Raw genomic sequence first — 13,112 nt, forward strand, 5'->3', positions numbered from 1 at the left:
GGTGGTAGAAATATACAGATACACAAATAACCTACTCTGGTGTTAGTCTTCGTCTGTATTCTCCTGTATCCACGTTCACAGGTGATTTATCTTATGACCAGGTGCGACAGGCCATCAATTTGTACTTGTTTTCATAAGCTCAAAGCATATGCCGCCGGCATCAAAATAGGTTATGCCACTTTTAAGGACAAGGCTTTAGCTTTGATTGTGTCTCTGAATAAATTTGAGATCTATCTGGGAAGTCAACTCATATTATTAAAATTTTCAGTGATCTCAATCCACTGACTATTAATTGCATGAAATCCAATAATATTAGAATTAAGAAGTGGGCCTTATTTATACAGCCTTGTAGAATCAATATTCAGCACAATAAAGATCCTTTAAACGTAATCATGGTGCTTTGTCTTGGAGGGTGAATGACTTTCTCACCCATGTCACATCTGTGCCATGACACATTTTAAGCTACTAGTTACCTGTAATTTTTTGTCTTACCTCGCACCACTGCATCTCTGCCTTGTTTAGGGATGTTAAATGTAGATGTGCTGGTGCCACTGCTGTTGTGTCCAGACTGTTCCTTCACTTCTGGGTGTTATTGGTTTTGCTTGTCTTTACACATCTCTGACGGTGAGTCAGTGCACTGGTGTTCGGGGGTTTTGTCTCACGGGAATTGTATATAGGATGTACTTAGATATGTTTTCGATTGTTGCAGGGTGTTCCTGTCATGATACCATGTGCCCAGACTGTGCACTGTCACAGTCCGGGCACATGGTAATTAGGCTACACTCTCTAGCAATGGATTTGATGGTCGCTTTTGCTCTTCCATATTTGTTCTCATTGGTCATGGTATTATCTACTATTTCACAACGTTGCATCTATCTTAGAAGACTAATTAAGGTATCGTTGATATTTGTATTCTTATTTATACATATCACGTATGTTCGCACACAGTGTACATAGTAAACGCAGTAAAGAACTTGTAAATATTTTTTTAAATTCCTTGGACTGACCTGTAACTTGATTATTTAGCAGAACATTTCGTTTTGTATTCCTGAAAACACTGTTAAACTGGAAACTGTACAATGGTACAAATATACCGGAGTCATAAATGATTTTTAAGTAACATTTGCTGTTTGATGTTTTACGTTCCCATACCATCCCGCTCATATTTTATGTCTTTATTGATAATTATAAGAAAACTTAGGGTTCTTATGTTTAATGGTCAAATTTACATTGATAGTTAAGTTTTGGCAATTTTATTATGATCTGCTTGTAGATCTGTCATTGTGACTCAGATTGTTGTATCTCCTTGTAATGGCACACGTATAAATTTTGTAATATATTGGTTACGGTGATTGTGGTGGGGGGCCGCGGTTGTGGTAGTGGTGGTAATGGTAGTGGATGAGTTGTGATGGTGGTGGTGGTGGTGGTGGTGGTGGTGGTGACGGTGGTGGTGGCGGCGGCGGCGGTGGTGGTGGTGGTGGTAATGGTGGTGTAGACGTTAAGGAGTACAACATACACAGCAAATGCCTCATATATCTTTACAAGGTAAGCAACATAAAAACACATGCGTCAAGAATCTCCACAAAACGTAACACCTGAAAGCCTGATAAACAGAGATACACCTCAATCTGAAAGACACCGAGGTTCTAGTTATAATGTTCTCTCTCGCCTTAATGACTCGTCCATGTGTTAAAGAACATTTCACATATAATCCTCGCTTAAGAGAGGCCTCTTTAGATAACATTACAGTTCCTCCTGGACCATTATCATGCAACAAGTGAGCGAATGAATATGAAGCTAGACCACAGGTCGGTCTAAAGGGAAGGATAGAGAATAATTCAGGAGACAAGGATCAAGTGACGAAACAAATTAGAAAACTGGTCAGGAAGTAAATGGTTGTTGTAGTAGTAATTTAAGTGACCTGTTTATCTGAAGTTTCCTCTCCAATGGCAAGAGTATTTGTAAGTTTCCAAGTGTTGTTGATATACAGGGAGAGTGTAATAGTGCATGTACTCTTTGGTTATGAGAGAGAGAGCATAACAATGCCCACTAATGACCATGGTCTCCGTTCTTAGTGTTTAATTCACTTGTACGTAGTATGACCGCAATGCACACACGCACACACACCATCCCATCTTTGCATGTCCTTTAAATCAATATTTGTTGACACTCACAGCTACAACAACACTTGAAAACTAAGAGTAGACGAAGTAACAAACGTACAGTGTACTGTACTGTCTTGTTTGTTACAGTGTATATATTATGTACTAAACCCAGATAGTACAGTTGACACGACAAGAGACAGCAGTATAGTTCTTTGTATATATACATAGACAGACATATAAACACGCACATTCTCACACACTCACACTCACACACAAACACACATACACTCTCTCTCTCTCTCTCTCTCTCTCTCTCTCTCTCTCTCTCTCTCTCTCTCTCTCTCTCTCTCTCTCTCTCTCTCTCCCCCTCTCCCTCTCTCTCTCTCTCTCTCTCTCTCTCTCTCTCTCTCTCTCTCTCTCTCTCTCTCTCTCTCTCTCTCTCTCTCTCACACACACACAAACACACTTTCACACACACAAGGCTCGTTTCTTCCATATTTATGTATCAAAAGTTCTTATCTCAGTAGGACCTGCACATTGTCCATCATCTGGTTGAGGACGTTCCCCGATTTCTGCTGCCATCCCTGCTGCCATCCCTGCAACCACCCATGCTGCCATCCCGACTACCATTCCTGCTATCATCTTTGCTGCCATCCCTACTATCATTCCCGGTATCATCTTTGCTGCATTCCCTACTATCGTTCCTGCTGCCATTCCTGCTGTCATTCCTACTACCATCCCTGCTGTCTCCCTGCTTCCACATTCCCGTACTGGTCTTGCTGCCACCCTGGTGGGCCGTCTGAAGGACCCATCTATGGTCATTCCAGGTCTCAAAGACTCCCATCCGAAGTGAATCCCAGCAGCTAACGCCCTGATAGGTGGTAATCCAGATGGCTAACACCTGTACCATTCGGATTCCTACAAGAAACAAGGTGGTGAAGACCTCGCAGGTGGCGCTGACACAGGTGGGAACGAGGCTCCTGAAGGCGACTATCACGGCGGTGGCGATCTTCCAGATGGAACAGGAAGAGTAGGAGGAGGAGGACGAGGAGGAGAAGGTGATGATGCCATGACAGGTGGCGGTGCAGGTGGCGAAGCAGGAGGCTGCCAGCAGGTACAGGTTGTTGGTCAGCCAGGTGGCTGAAGAGGTGGAGGTGGCTGGGTGCTGACTGCTGGTCTCAGGCTGAGTATCGTGCTGCATCGCTGCTGAGTTCTCTCCTGAAGAACAGACAACACCGTCTTCAGCTAGGATAACAGGGGTGATAATCTGAGCTAGGATAACGGGATTAAAACCTGAGCTAAGATAATAGGGTGAAAACCTGAGCTAAGATAACAGGGTGAGAGACATGGCTGTGATAACAGTAATATCCTGAGCTAGGATAACGATCATAATATGGGATAGGATAGCAAAGTATGAGACATGATATAAAATAGCAGAAACGTAAGGTGTGATCGTTGGGAACCTCAGCTAGGAGAAAGGCTACAGCCTGAGCTAAGAGAGTATAACAGACATAACGTAAGCTGGGGTGATATTGTGAGTTAGGATAACAGGGCGAGAAACGTGAGCTAGAATAATAGAGTGAGAAACGTGATCTAGGTTAGCATGATAAAACCTCAGGTAAGATAATAGGATAAATAATGTGAGCAGGAATAACAGGGTGGGAGACGTGAGCTAGGATACAAGTGAATTATGGTGAGCTAGGATAACAGTGTATTAATGTGAGCTAGGATAACAGATTTATAACCTGAGCTAGCATAACACGATGGCAATGTCAGCTAGGATAATATACTGATAACCTGAGGGAGAAAAATAGAATGATAATGTGAGCTTGGATAATAGATTGATAACCTCAGCAATGATAACAGTGATAACCAGAGCTAGGATAACAGGGTGATAACTTGAGTTAGAATAGCAGGGTGATGACTTGAGCTACGATAACAGGGTGCTAACTTGCGCTAGGATAACGGGTGATCAACTGAGATAGAATAACAATGTGATACTGTCAGCTAGGATAACATGTGTGATACCAAGAGCTAGTATAACAGGGTGGGGAGACGTGTGCTAGGATAACAGGGTGATAACATGAGCTGTGATAACAGGGTCATTACGTGAACAAGATAACAAAAGTAATACGATTATCCAGCATAACATATACAACATTATTAGTAAGAAGAACAGGTAATATTTACAGATAAATAATGTTATTAGCTTGGATAACAAGTAATAGTAATAGTAATATGATTATTAAAGCCATATTAGCTAGGATAAGAAACAATAGTACTAGCTAGGATAAATAATAGTTTAGCTAGGATAACAAACAAGAGCTAGGATAAATAATAGTACTAGCTAGGACGACAAATACTAGTATCAACTAGAATAACAAATAATAGTATTAGCTAGGATAACAAGCAATAGTATTAGCTTGGATAATTAAAAAAATATTGGCAAGGATAAATAAAATAATATTAGACAGTATAAATTATGCAAAATCATTAACCAAGATAACTGATATAATTCTATTAGTCAAGATAACTAAAGTAATACTATTAGCTAGGTTTACCAAAGTAACAATATTAACTTGGTTTACCAAATACTCTTAGCTAGGATAAACAATAGTATAAGCTAGGATTATTAAAGTAATAATACTATTAGTAAGAATAAATATCACATTGTTTTTCACTATCATAACTAATGCTATTGTCTAAGATAACTAATGTAATGATATTAGCTAAGATGAACAAATAATACTTTTAGCTAGGATAGCTAAAGTAACACCAATAACTAGAATAACAAAATTAATAATATTAATAATAATAATGATTGCTAGTAAAACTAGGTAATTTTATTAATATTAATTCTGTTAGCTAGGAGAACATATTTAAAAGTGTTAGATAGCATAATAGAAGTAATATTATAAGCTAGTTTAAGGAAAATATTGTTATTTTTATTATCAGCAAAGAGAATAGAAAAAGTATTATCAGCTGGTATGGATAGTCATTCTATTAGTGGGGATAACAGGACGCTATCATGTTATCGTAGCTGAGCTATAATTTATAGCAAAATAAATGCTGACTTTTTCAAGGGACGGGATATATACAGTTAGGTTAGCTTAGGTTAGGTTAGACTAGATTAGGTTAGATTAGGTTAGGTTAGGTTAGGTTAGGTTAGGTTAGGTTAGGTTAGGCTAGGTTAGGTTAGGTTAGGTTAGGTTAGGTTAGGTTAGGTTAGGTTAAGTTAGATTAGGTTAGGTTAGGTTAAGTTAGATTAGGTTAGGTTAGGTTAGGTTAGGTTAGATTAGGTTAGGTTAGTTTAGATTAGGTTACGTTAGTTTGGAAATTTATTGAGCCCAAGAAATTCCACCCACCGGCTTCATTTGTAAATAAACTGTAGTAGCCCTTAATGACCCACCCAGACACATGCAGAAATAGCGGAAATCGTAAGTTACATACACTAATTAATAGATTTACACTTTAAGTAGGTTTAAAATGTCAGTAACTATTAGGTTGTGTTGAGTAAACTAGATAAACTGCAACACCTAGCATTTCACATGCGAGTCTATATATAGGCTAGGAGACGCTAGGAGCCTCTTCAAGCTCTAATACCCCTGCCGTTAACAGGTCCCTACGATATACCATACGATTTTCAAATTAGTTTTGGCTGCCCGCAGAGTTCTTCAGAGGCCTTCCCAACGAATCAAGTGTACAAATCTCTGCACCAGACCCAGTTGTGATACTCATTACTGTTTTTTGTCCTTAGATTTGTGCCCACTAAATACTGGGGGAAAACTCAGAAATAGTTAGCTTACGGTTAAGAAGCGGGCCTACGACCAACACTCAGGTGATTTGTGGTTCAGATTTTTCTGCAGGTCTCTCAGTTTACTCATGGAAAAGTGCCCTAAAAGCCACTTGTGAGACTGAGACGCTTGGAGTCTTAGGGTGCCTGTCAGCAGTACTTGCCGGAGAGTGCAGCTCACAAAGGGTCACATAACACATCTTCACATGGTCCTTTGAACCGAGATTGTGGGATAGCTAGAATAATTAGACAGATCTATTCTTAGCTGAGCCACAGCTGTTTAATAGTGATATACAAAATTAAGTAAAAGTATCTCACAGCTTGTGCCCAGTGACTAGCCCGAATAACCATGCACAGAAATTGATTATTTACAGTGATTTACAAGTAAGCCAGGTAGGCTAATTAAGCTTGGATATTTAATTATTTACAGTGATTTACAAGCAAGCCACATAGACTAATTATTTTTTTAACACATCGGCCGATTCCCACCAAGGCGGGGTGGCCCGAAAAAGAAAAGCTTTCATCATCATTCACTTGATCACTGTCTTGCCAGAAGGGTGCTTTACACTACAGTTATAAAACTGCAAAATAAACACCCCTCCTTCAGAGTGCAGGCACTGTACTTCCCATCTCCAGGACTCAAGTCCGGCCTGCCGGTTTCCCTGAATCCCTTCATAAATGTTACTTTGCTCACACTCCAACAGCACGTCAAATATTAAAAAACCATTTCTCTCCATTCACTCCTATCAAATACGCTCACGCATGCTTGCTGGAAGTCCAAGTCCCTCACACACAAAACCTTCTTTACCCCCTCCCTCCAACCTTTCCTCGGCCGACCCCTACCCCCTCACAGGTTTATACACTCTCTAAGTCATTGTGTTTCGTTCTATTCTCTCTGCATGTCCGAACCACCTCAGCAACCCCTCCTCAGCCCTCTGGATAATATTTTGGTAATACCACACCTCTTCCAAATTTCCAAACTACGAATTCTCTGCATTATAATCACAAAACACATTGCCCTCAGATATGACATCTCCATTACCTCCAGCGTTCTCGTTGTAACATTCACCACCCATGCTTCACACCCATATAAGAGTGTCGGTATAACTATACTCTCATACATTCCTCTCTTTGCTTCAACGGACAAAGTTCTTTGTCTTCACAGACTCCTAAGTGCATCACTCACCCTTTTCCCCACATCAATTCTATGATTCACCTCATCCTTCATAGACTCATCTGCTGACACGTTCACTCCTAAATATCTGAATACATACTCTCTCCCTCCAATTTGATATCTAGTCTTTCATTACCTTATCTTTTTGTTATCCTCATCACCTTACTCTTTCCTATATTCACTTTTAAATTTCTTTTACATACTCTACCAATTCATCGACCAACCACTGCAACTTCTCGTCAGCATCTCCCAAAACCACAGTGTCATCAGGAAAGAGCAACTGAGATTTCCCACTTTGTGTCAAATTCTTTATCTTTTAACCACACGCCTCTTGCCAAGACCTTCGCATTCACTTCTCTTACAACTCTATCTACAAATATATTGAACAACCACGGTGACATCACACATCCTTGTCTAAGGCATACTTTTACTGGGAAATAATCTCCCTCTCTCCTACATACTCTAACCTGAGCCTCACTATCCTCTTAAAAACTCTTCATTGCTTTCAGTAACCTACCTCCTATACCATACACCTGCAACATCTGCCACATTGCCCCCCTGTCCACTCTGTCATACGCCTTTTCCAAATCCATAAAAGCCACAAAAACCTCTTTACCCCTACCTAAATGCTGTTCACCTATATGTTTCACTGTAAACACTTGGTCTATACACCCCCTACCTTTCCTAAAGCCTCCTTGTTCAACAGCTATCCTATTCTCTGTCTTACTCTTAATTCTTTCAATAATGACTCTGCCATACACTTTACCAGATATACTCAACAGACTTATTCCCCTATAAGTTTTGCACTCTCTTGTATCCCCTTTGCCTTTATGCAAAGTAACTGTGCACGCTCTCTGCCAATCCCTAGGTACCTTACCTTCCTCCATACACTTATTAAATAAAAGCACCAACCACTGCAAAACTGTATCCCCATCTGCTTTTCATAACATTTCTATCTTCATCCCATCAGTCCCACCTGACATACCCCTTTTCATTCAACCCACTGCTTCACGAACTTCCCCCACACTCACAACTGGCTCTTCCTCACTCCCACAAGATGTTATTCCTCGAAATCGCAGCTTCTCTATCTGCATCACCATTACCAATTTCTCAAAATATTTCCTCCATCTTCCTGATACCTCTAACTCTCCATTTAATAACTCTCCTCTCCTATTTTTAACTGACAAATCCATTTGTTCTCTAGGCTTTCTCAACTTATTAATCTCACTCCAAAACAAAGATATTTTCAACAAAATTTGTTGATAACATCTCACCCACTTCCACATTTGCACTCTTTTTAGATTGCTACACCACTCTCTTAACCTCTCTTTTTCTCTCCATATACTCTTCCCTCCTTGCATCACTTCCACTTTGTAAAAACCTCTCATATGCTAACTTCTCTCTTACTACTCTCCTTACATCATTAGTCCACCAACTTCTGCTGATCACTCCACCCCATACATGCCTGTACTCTCGCTATCCCATCTATCCTCCAGTAGTTGTTTATATCTTACCCTAAATGCCTCTTTCTTTACATTATAATCTTTCACCTCTCTCTTACAAGCTGCTTCTGTTTTCCTTGTAACCCATCTACCTTTTACTCTCACTGTAGCTACAAGTAAAAAATCGATCTGATATATCTGTGGCCCCTCTATAAACATGTATATCTTGAGGTCTATCCAACAGTCTTTTATCTACCAATATATAGTCCAACAAACTACTGTCATTATGCCCTACATCATATCTTGTATACTTATTTATCCTCTTTTCTTAAAATATGTATTACCTATAACTAAACCTCTTTCTATACAAAGTTCAATCAAAGGGCTCCCATTATCATTTATACCTGCACCCCAAACTTTCCTACCACACCCTCTTTAAATGCTTCTCCTACTTTAGCATTTAGGTCCTCTACGATAATTACTCTCTCATTTGGTTCAAAGATTCCTATGTATTCGCTTAACATCTCCCAAAATCTCACTCTTTCTCCTGAACACTCCTCTCTTCTCCAGGTGCATAAACGCTTATTATGACCCACTTTTTACATCAGACCCTTATTTTAATCCACATAATCCTTGAATTCACTCATTTATATTCCCTCTTCTCCTTCCATAACTGATCCTTCAACATTATTGCTACCTCTTCCTTAGTTCTATCTCTCTCAGATACTCCTGACTTAATCCCATTTATTTCTCCCCACTGAAACTCGCCTACTCCCTTCAGCCTTGTTTCGCTTAATGCCAAGACATCCAACTTCTTTTCATTCATAACATTAGCAATCATCTCTTTCTTATCATCCGCACTTCATCCACGCACATTCAAGTATCCCAGTTTTATAAAGCTTTTCTTCTCTTTTTTAGTTGCCTCATGCGATACGCATGGCTTATGGAGGAAAGATTCTTTTCCACTTTCCTATAGACAAAAGAGGAAATAAAGAAGAACAAGAGGTATTAAGAAAAAGAAGAATAAACGTTGATGTGTGTATGTATATATATATGCATGTACATGCCCGTGTAGTGTGACCAAAGTGTAAGTAGAAGTAGCAAGGTATACCTGTTATCCAGCTGGTTAGCACCACAGTGTGTTACATTTGAAGTACCGGACGAACCGGTTTATAATAAAACAAATTATTGAAGGGTTGGGAAATCTTGTCTCTCTCACCTGAGCATAGGTGAAGGGGAGAAACTGCCCACCAAAGGAAAATTTGACAACTACCCTAGGCACTCTACCAGAGTCGGTACATATGCCCAATACAAGTCCCTGACTAGGGAACTTAAAGGAGGAGCCACCAAGGCTATCAGTACGAGACTGTGGGTGTTCTGTGAAGGTGAGCACGCGAGTTCAGGTTGTATGAGCTACACCACCCACGACCAAGGAGTTGTGACTCTGCTTTAAGTGTTGTGGGGAACACTTTGCCAAGGATTGCACCGTTTAACCCAATGAGTGTCGTGGCTGTCGGAAAGGCAAGAACCATAGAACACTGTGTTCTAATGAGACGAGGCAAACTCAGGCCAAGGGGGATGGGTACAGTTCAGGAAAGGGTGGAGAGAAAATCCAAGACCGAGGTGGTAGCTGATGAGGAGAGGATGGACAGGGGTTCTAGTCCTAGTGGGAGATTCTAAGGTTCCGTGGCATTAGCCACCGTCATGGCAGTGGTTATGAACAGAAAGAGGTCCGAAAAAGCTCAACTGTTCTTCGACGTGGGAGCACAAAGATCCTTGATAACAGAGGTGCTAGCACCTAAGTTGAAATTGGGCGGACATCGCAGACAGGTCATGGCCTTGATATTGAAGAGATTACCTGAGATCATTACCATAAAAGGTCTGGCTGCAGTAGTCAAACGGTTGAAGGAGCTAGGTGTGAGGCTGGTAGAGCCAGATATTACCACAGATAAAGTCAGGTACTAGGTTGGTAGACAGCAACCACCCAGGGAGGTACTACCGTCCTGCCAAGTGAGTGTGAAACAGAAACCTATAACTATTTTACATAATGGTAAGATTGCTAGTGTCCTTTATACTGTCTCATAAAAACGCTGGATAACAGGTATATCTTGCTTCTTCTACTTACACTTAGGTTACACTACAGAGGCATGCACTTGCATATATATATATAAATACACACATCTAGGTTTTACTTCTTTTTTCTACATAATTCTTGTTCTTTATTTCATCTATTCTCCTTGGGGTAGTGCAAAAGGATCTTTCGTCCGTAAGCCATGCGTGTCGTATGAGGCGACTACAATGCCAGGAGCAATGTGCTAGTAACTCCTTCTCCTGTAAAAAATAATAAAAAAGAGAAGAAAAGCTTCATAAAACTGGGATGCTTGATGTGCGTGGATGTAGTGCGGATGATAAGAAAGAGATGACTGCTAATGTTATGAATGAGAAGTTGGATGTCCTAGCTCTAAGCAACACAAAGCTGAAGGGGGTAGGTGAGTTTCAGTGGGGAGAAATAAATGGGATAAAGTCAGGAGTATCTGAGAGAGTAAGAGCTAAGGAAGAGGTAGCAATAATGTTGAAGGATTAGTTATGGAAGGAAAAGAGGGAATATAAATGTATAAACTCAAGGATAATGTAGATTAAAATAAGGGTCGGATGTGAAGAGTGGGTCATAATAAGCGTGTATGCACCTGGAGAAGAGAGGAGTGTAGAGAAGAGAGAGAGATTTTGGGAGATGTTAAGCGAGTGTACAGGAACTTTTGAATCATGTGAGAGAGTAATTATGGTAGAGGACCTAAGTGCTAAAGTAGGAGAAGCATTTAAAGAGGGTGTGGTAGGTAAGTTTGGGGTGCCAGGTGTAAATGATAATGGGGGTCCTTTGATTGAACTTTTATAGAAATGGGTTTGGTTATAGGTAACACATATTTTAAGAAAAAGAGGGTAAATAAGTATACAAGATATGATATTGGGAATAATGACAGTAGTTTGTTGGACTACGATTGGTAGATAAAAGACTGTTGGATAGACCTCAACATGCACATGTTTATAGAGGGGCCACAGATACATCAGATCACTTTTTACTTGTAGCTGCAGTGAAAGTAGAAGGTAGATGGGTTACAAGGAAGATTGAAGCAGCAAGTAAGAGAGAGGTGAAGGATTATAATCTAAAGGAAGAGGCAGTTAGGGTAATATATAAACAACTATTGGAGGATAGATGGGATAGGGAGAGTATAGGCAATGGGGTTGAAAATCTATGGGGTAGGTTTAAGAATGTACAATTACAGTGATCAGCAGAAGTTTGTGGTTACAAGAAAGTGAGTGCAGAAGGGAAGAAGAGCTATTGGTGGAATGATGATGTAAGGAGAGTAGTAAGAGAGAAAAAGTTAGCATATGAGAGGTTTTTACAAAGTAGAAGTGATGCAAGGAGGGAAGAGTATATGGAGAGAAAAAGAGAGGTTAAGAGAATGGTGAAGCAATGTAGAAAGAGAGCAAATGTGAGATTGGGTGAGATGTTATCGACAAATTGTGTTGACAATAAGAAAAACTTTTGGAGTGAGATTAGTAAGTTGAGGAAGCCTAGGAATCGAACGGATTTGATAGGTAAAAATAGGAGAGGAGATTTATTAAATGGACAGTTAGAGGTGTCAGGAAGATAGAGAGAATATTTTGAGAAATTGTTAAATGTTGATGAAGATAGGGAAGCTGTGATTTCGTGTATAGGGCAAGGAGGAATAACATCTTGTAGGAGTGAGGAAGAGCGAGTTATGAGTGTGGGGGAAGTTCTTGAGACAGTAGGTAGAACGGAAGGGGGTAAGGTAGCTGGGATTAATGAGATAAAGATAAAAATGTTAAAAGCGGGTGGGGATATAGTTTTAGAGTGGTTTGTGCTTTTATTTAATAAATGTATGGAAGAGGGTAAGGTACCTAGGGATTGGCAGAGAGCATGCATAGTTCCTTCGTAAAGAGGCAAAGGAGACAGAAGACAGTACAAAAATTATAGGGGAATAAGTCTGTTGAGTATATCTGATAAAGTGTATGGTAGAGTTATTATTGAATGATTTAAGACTAAGATGGAGCATAGGATAGAAGATGAACAGGAAGGCTTTAGGAAGGGTAGGCGGTGTGTAGAGCAATTGTGAAACATTTAAGGGAACAGTATTTAATAAGGATAAAGATGTTTATGTGGCATTTATGGATTTGGAAAAGGCTTATGACAGGGTGGATTTAGGGGCAATGTGGCAGATGTAGCAAATGTATAAATTAGGAAGTAGGTTATTGATAGTAGAGAAAAGTTTTTACGAGGATAGTGAGGCTCAGGTTAGAGTATGAAGGAGATAGGGAGATTATTTCCCAGTAAAAGTAGGCCTTAGACAAGGATGTGTGGTGTCACCATGGTTGTTCATTATATTTATAGATGGGGTTGTAAAAGAAGTGAATCCTTGGGTGTTAGCAAGCGGCATGGTGTTAAAAGATAAAGAATCTAACACAAAGTGGGAGTTGTCACAGTTGCTCTTTGCTGATAACACTGTGCTTTTTTGAGATGCTGAAGAGAAGTTGCAGAGGTTGGTGGATGAGTTTGGTATGGTATGTAAAAGATAGAA

The 13,112-nt window shown here is 40.0% G+C and overlaps 1 protein-coding gene across 2 annotated transcripts in view; it reads right to left on the bottom strand.

Annotated features, from left to right (window-relative positions):
• Window positions 1-1,197: 1,197 nt before the first annotated feature.
• The window catches only part of LOC128703772 (uncharacterized), a 767,381-nt gene continuing 755,466 nt past the window's right edge, over window positions 1,198-13,112 (bottom strand). For both annotated transcript variants that reach the window (XM_070086895.1, XM_053798585.2), the window contains exon 8: window positions 1,198-3,323. In XM_070086895.1, the coding sequence (XP_069942996.1) occupies window positions 2,650-3,323 (674 nt within the window). In that variant the 3' untranslated portion in view covers window positions 1,198-2,649. The remainder of the gene's footprint in view (window positions 3,324-13,112) is intronic.

The sequence above is a fragment of the Cherax quadricarinatus genome, chromosome 20, assembly GCF_038502225.1.
Source record: "Cherax quadricarinatus isolate ZL_2023a chromosome 20, ASM3850222v1, whole genome shotgun sequence".
In the NCBI taxonomy this organism is placed as follows: Eukaryota; Metazoa; Arthropoda; class Malacostraca; order Decapoda; family Parastacidae; genus Cherax; species Cherax quadricarinatus.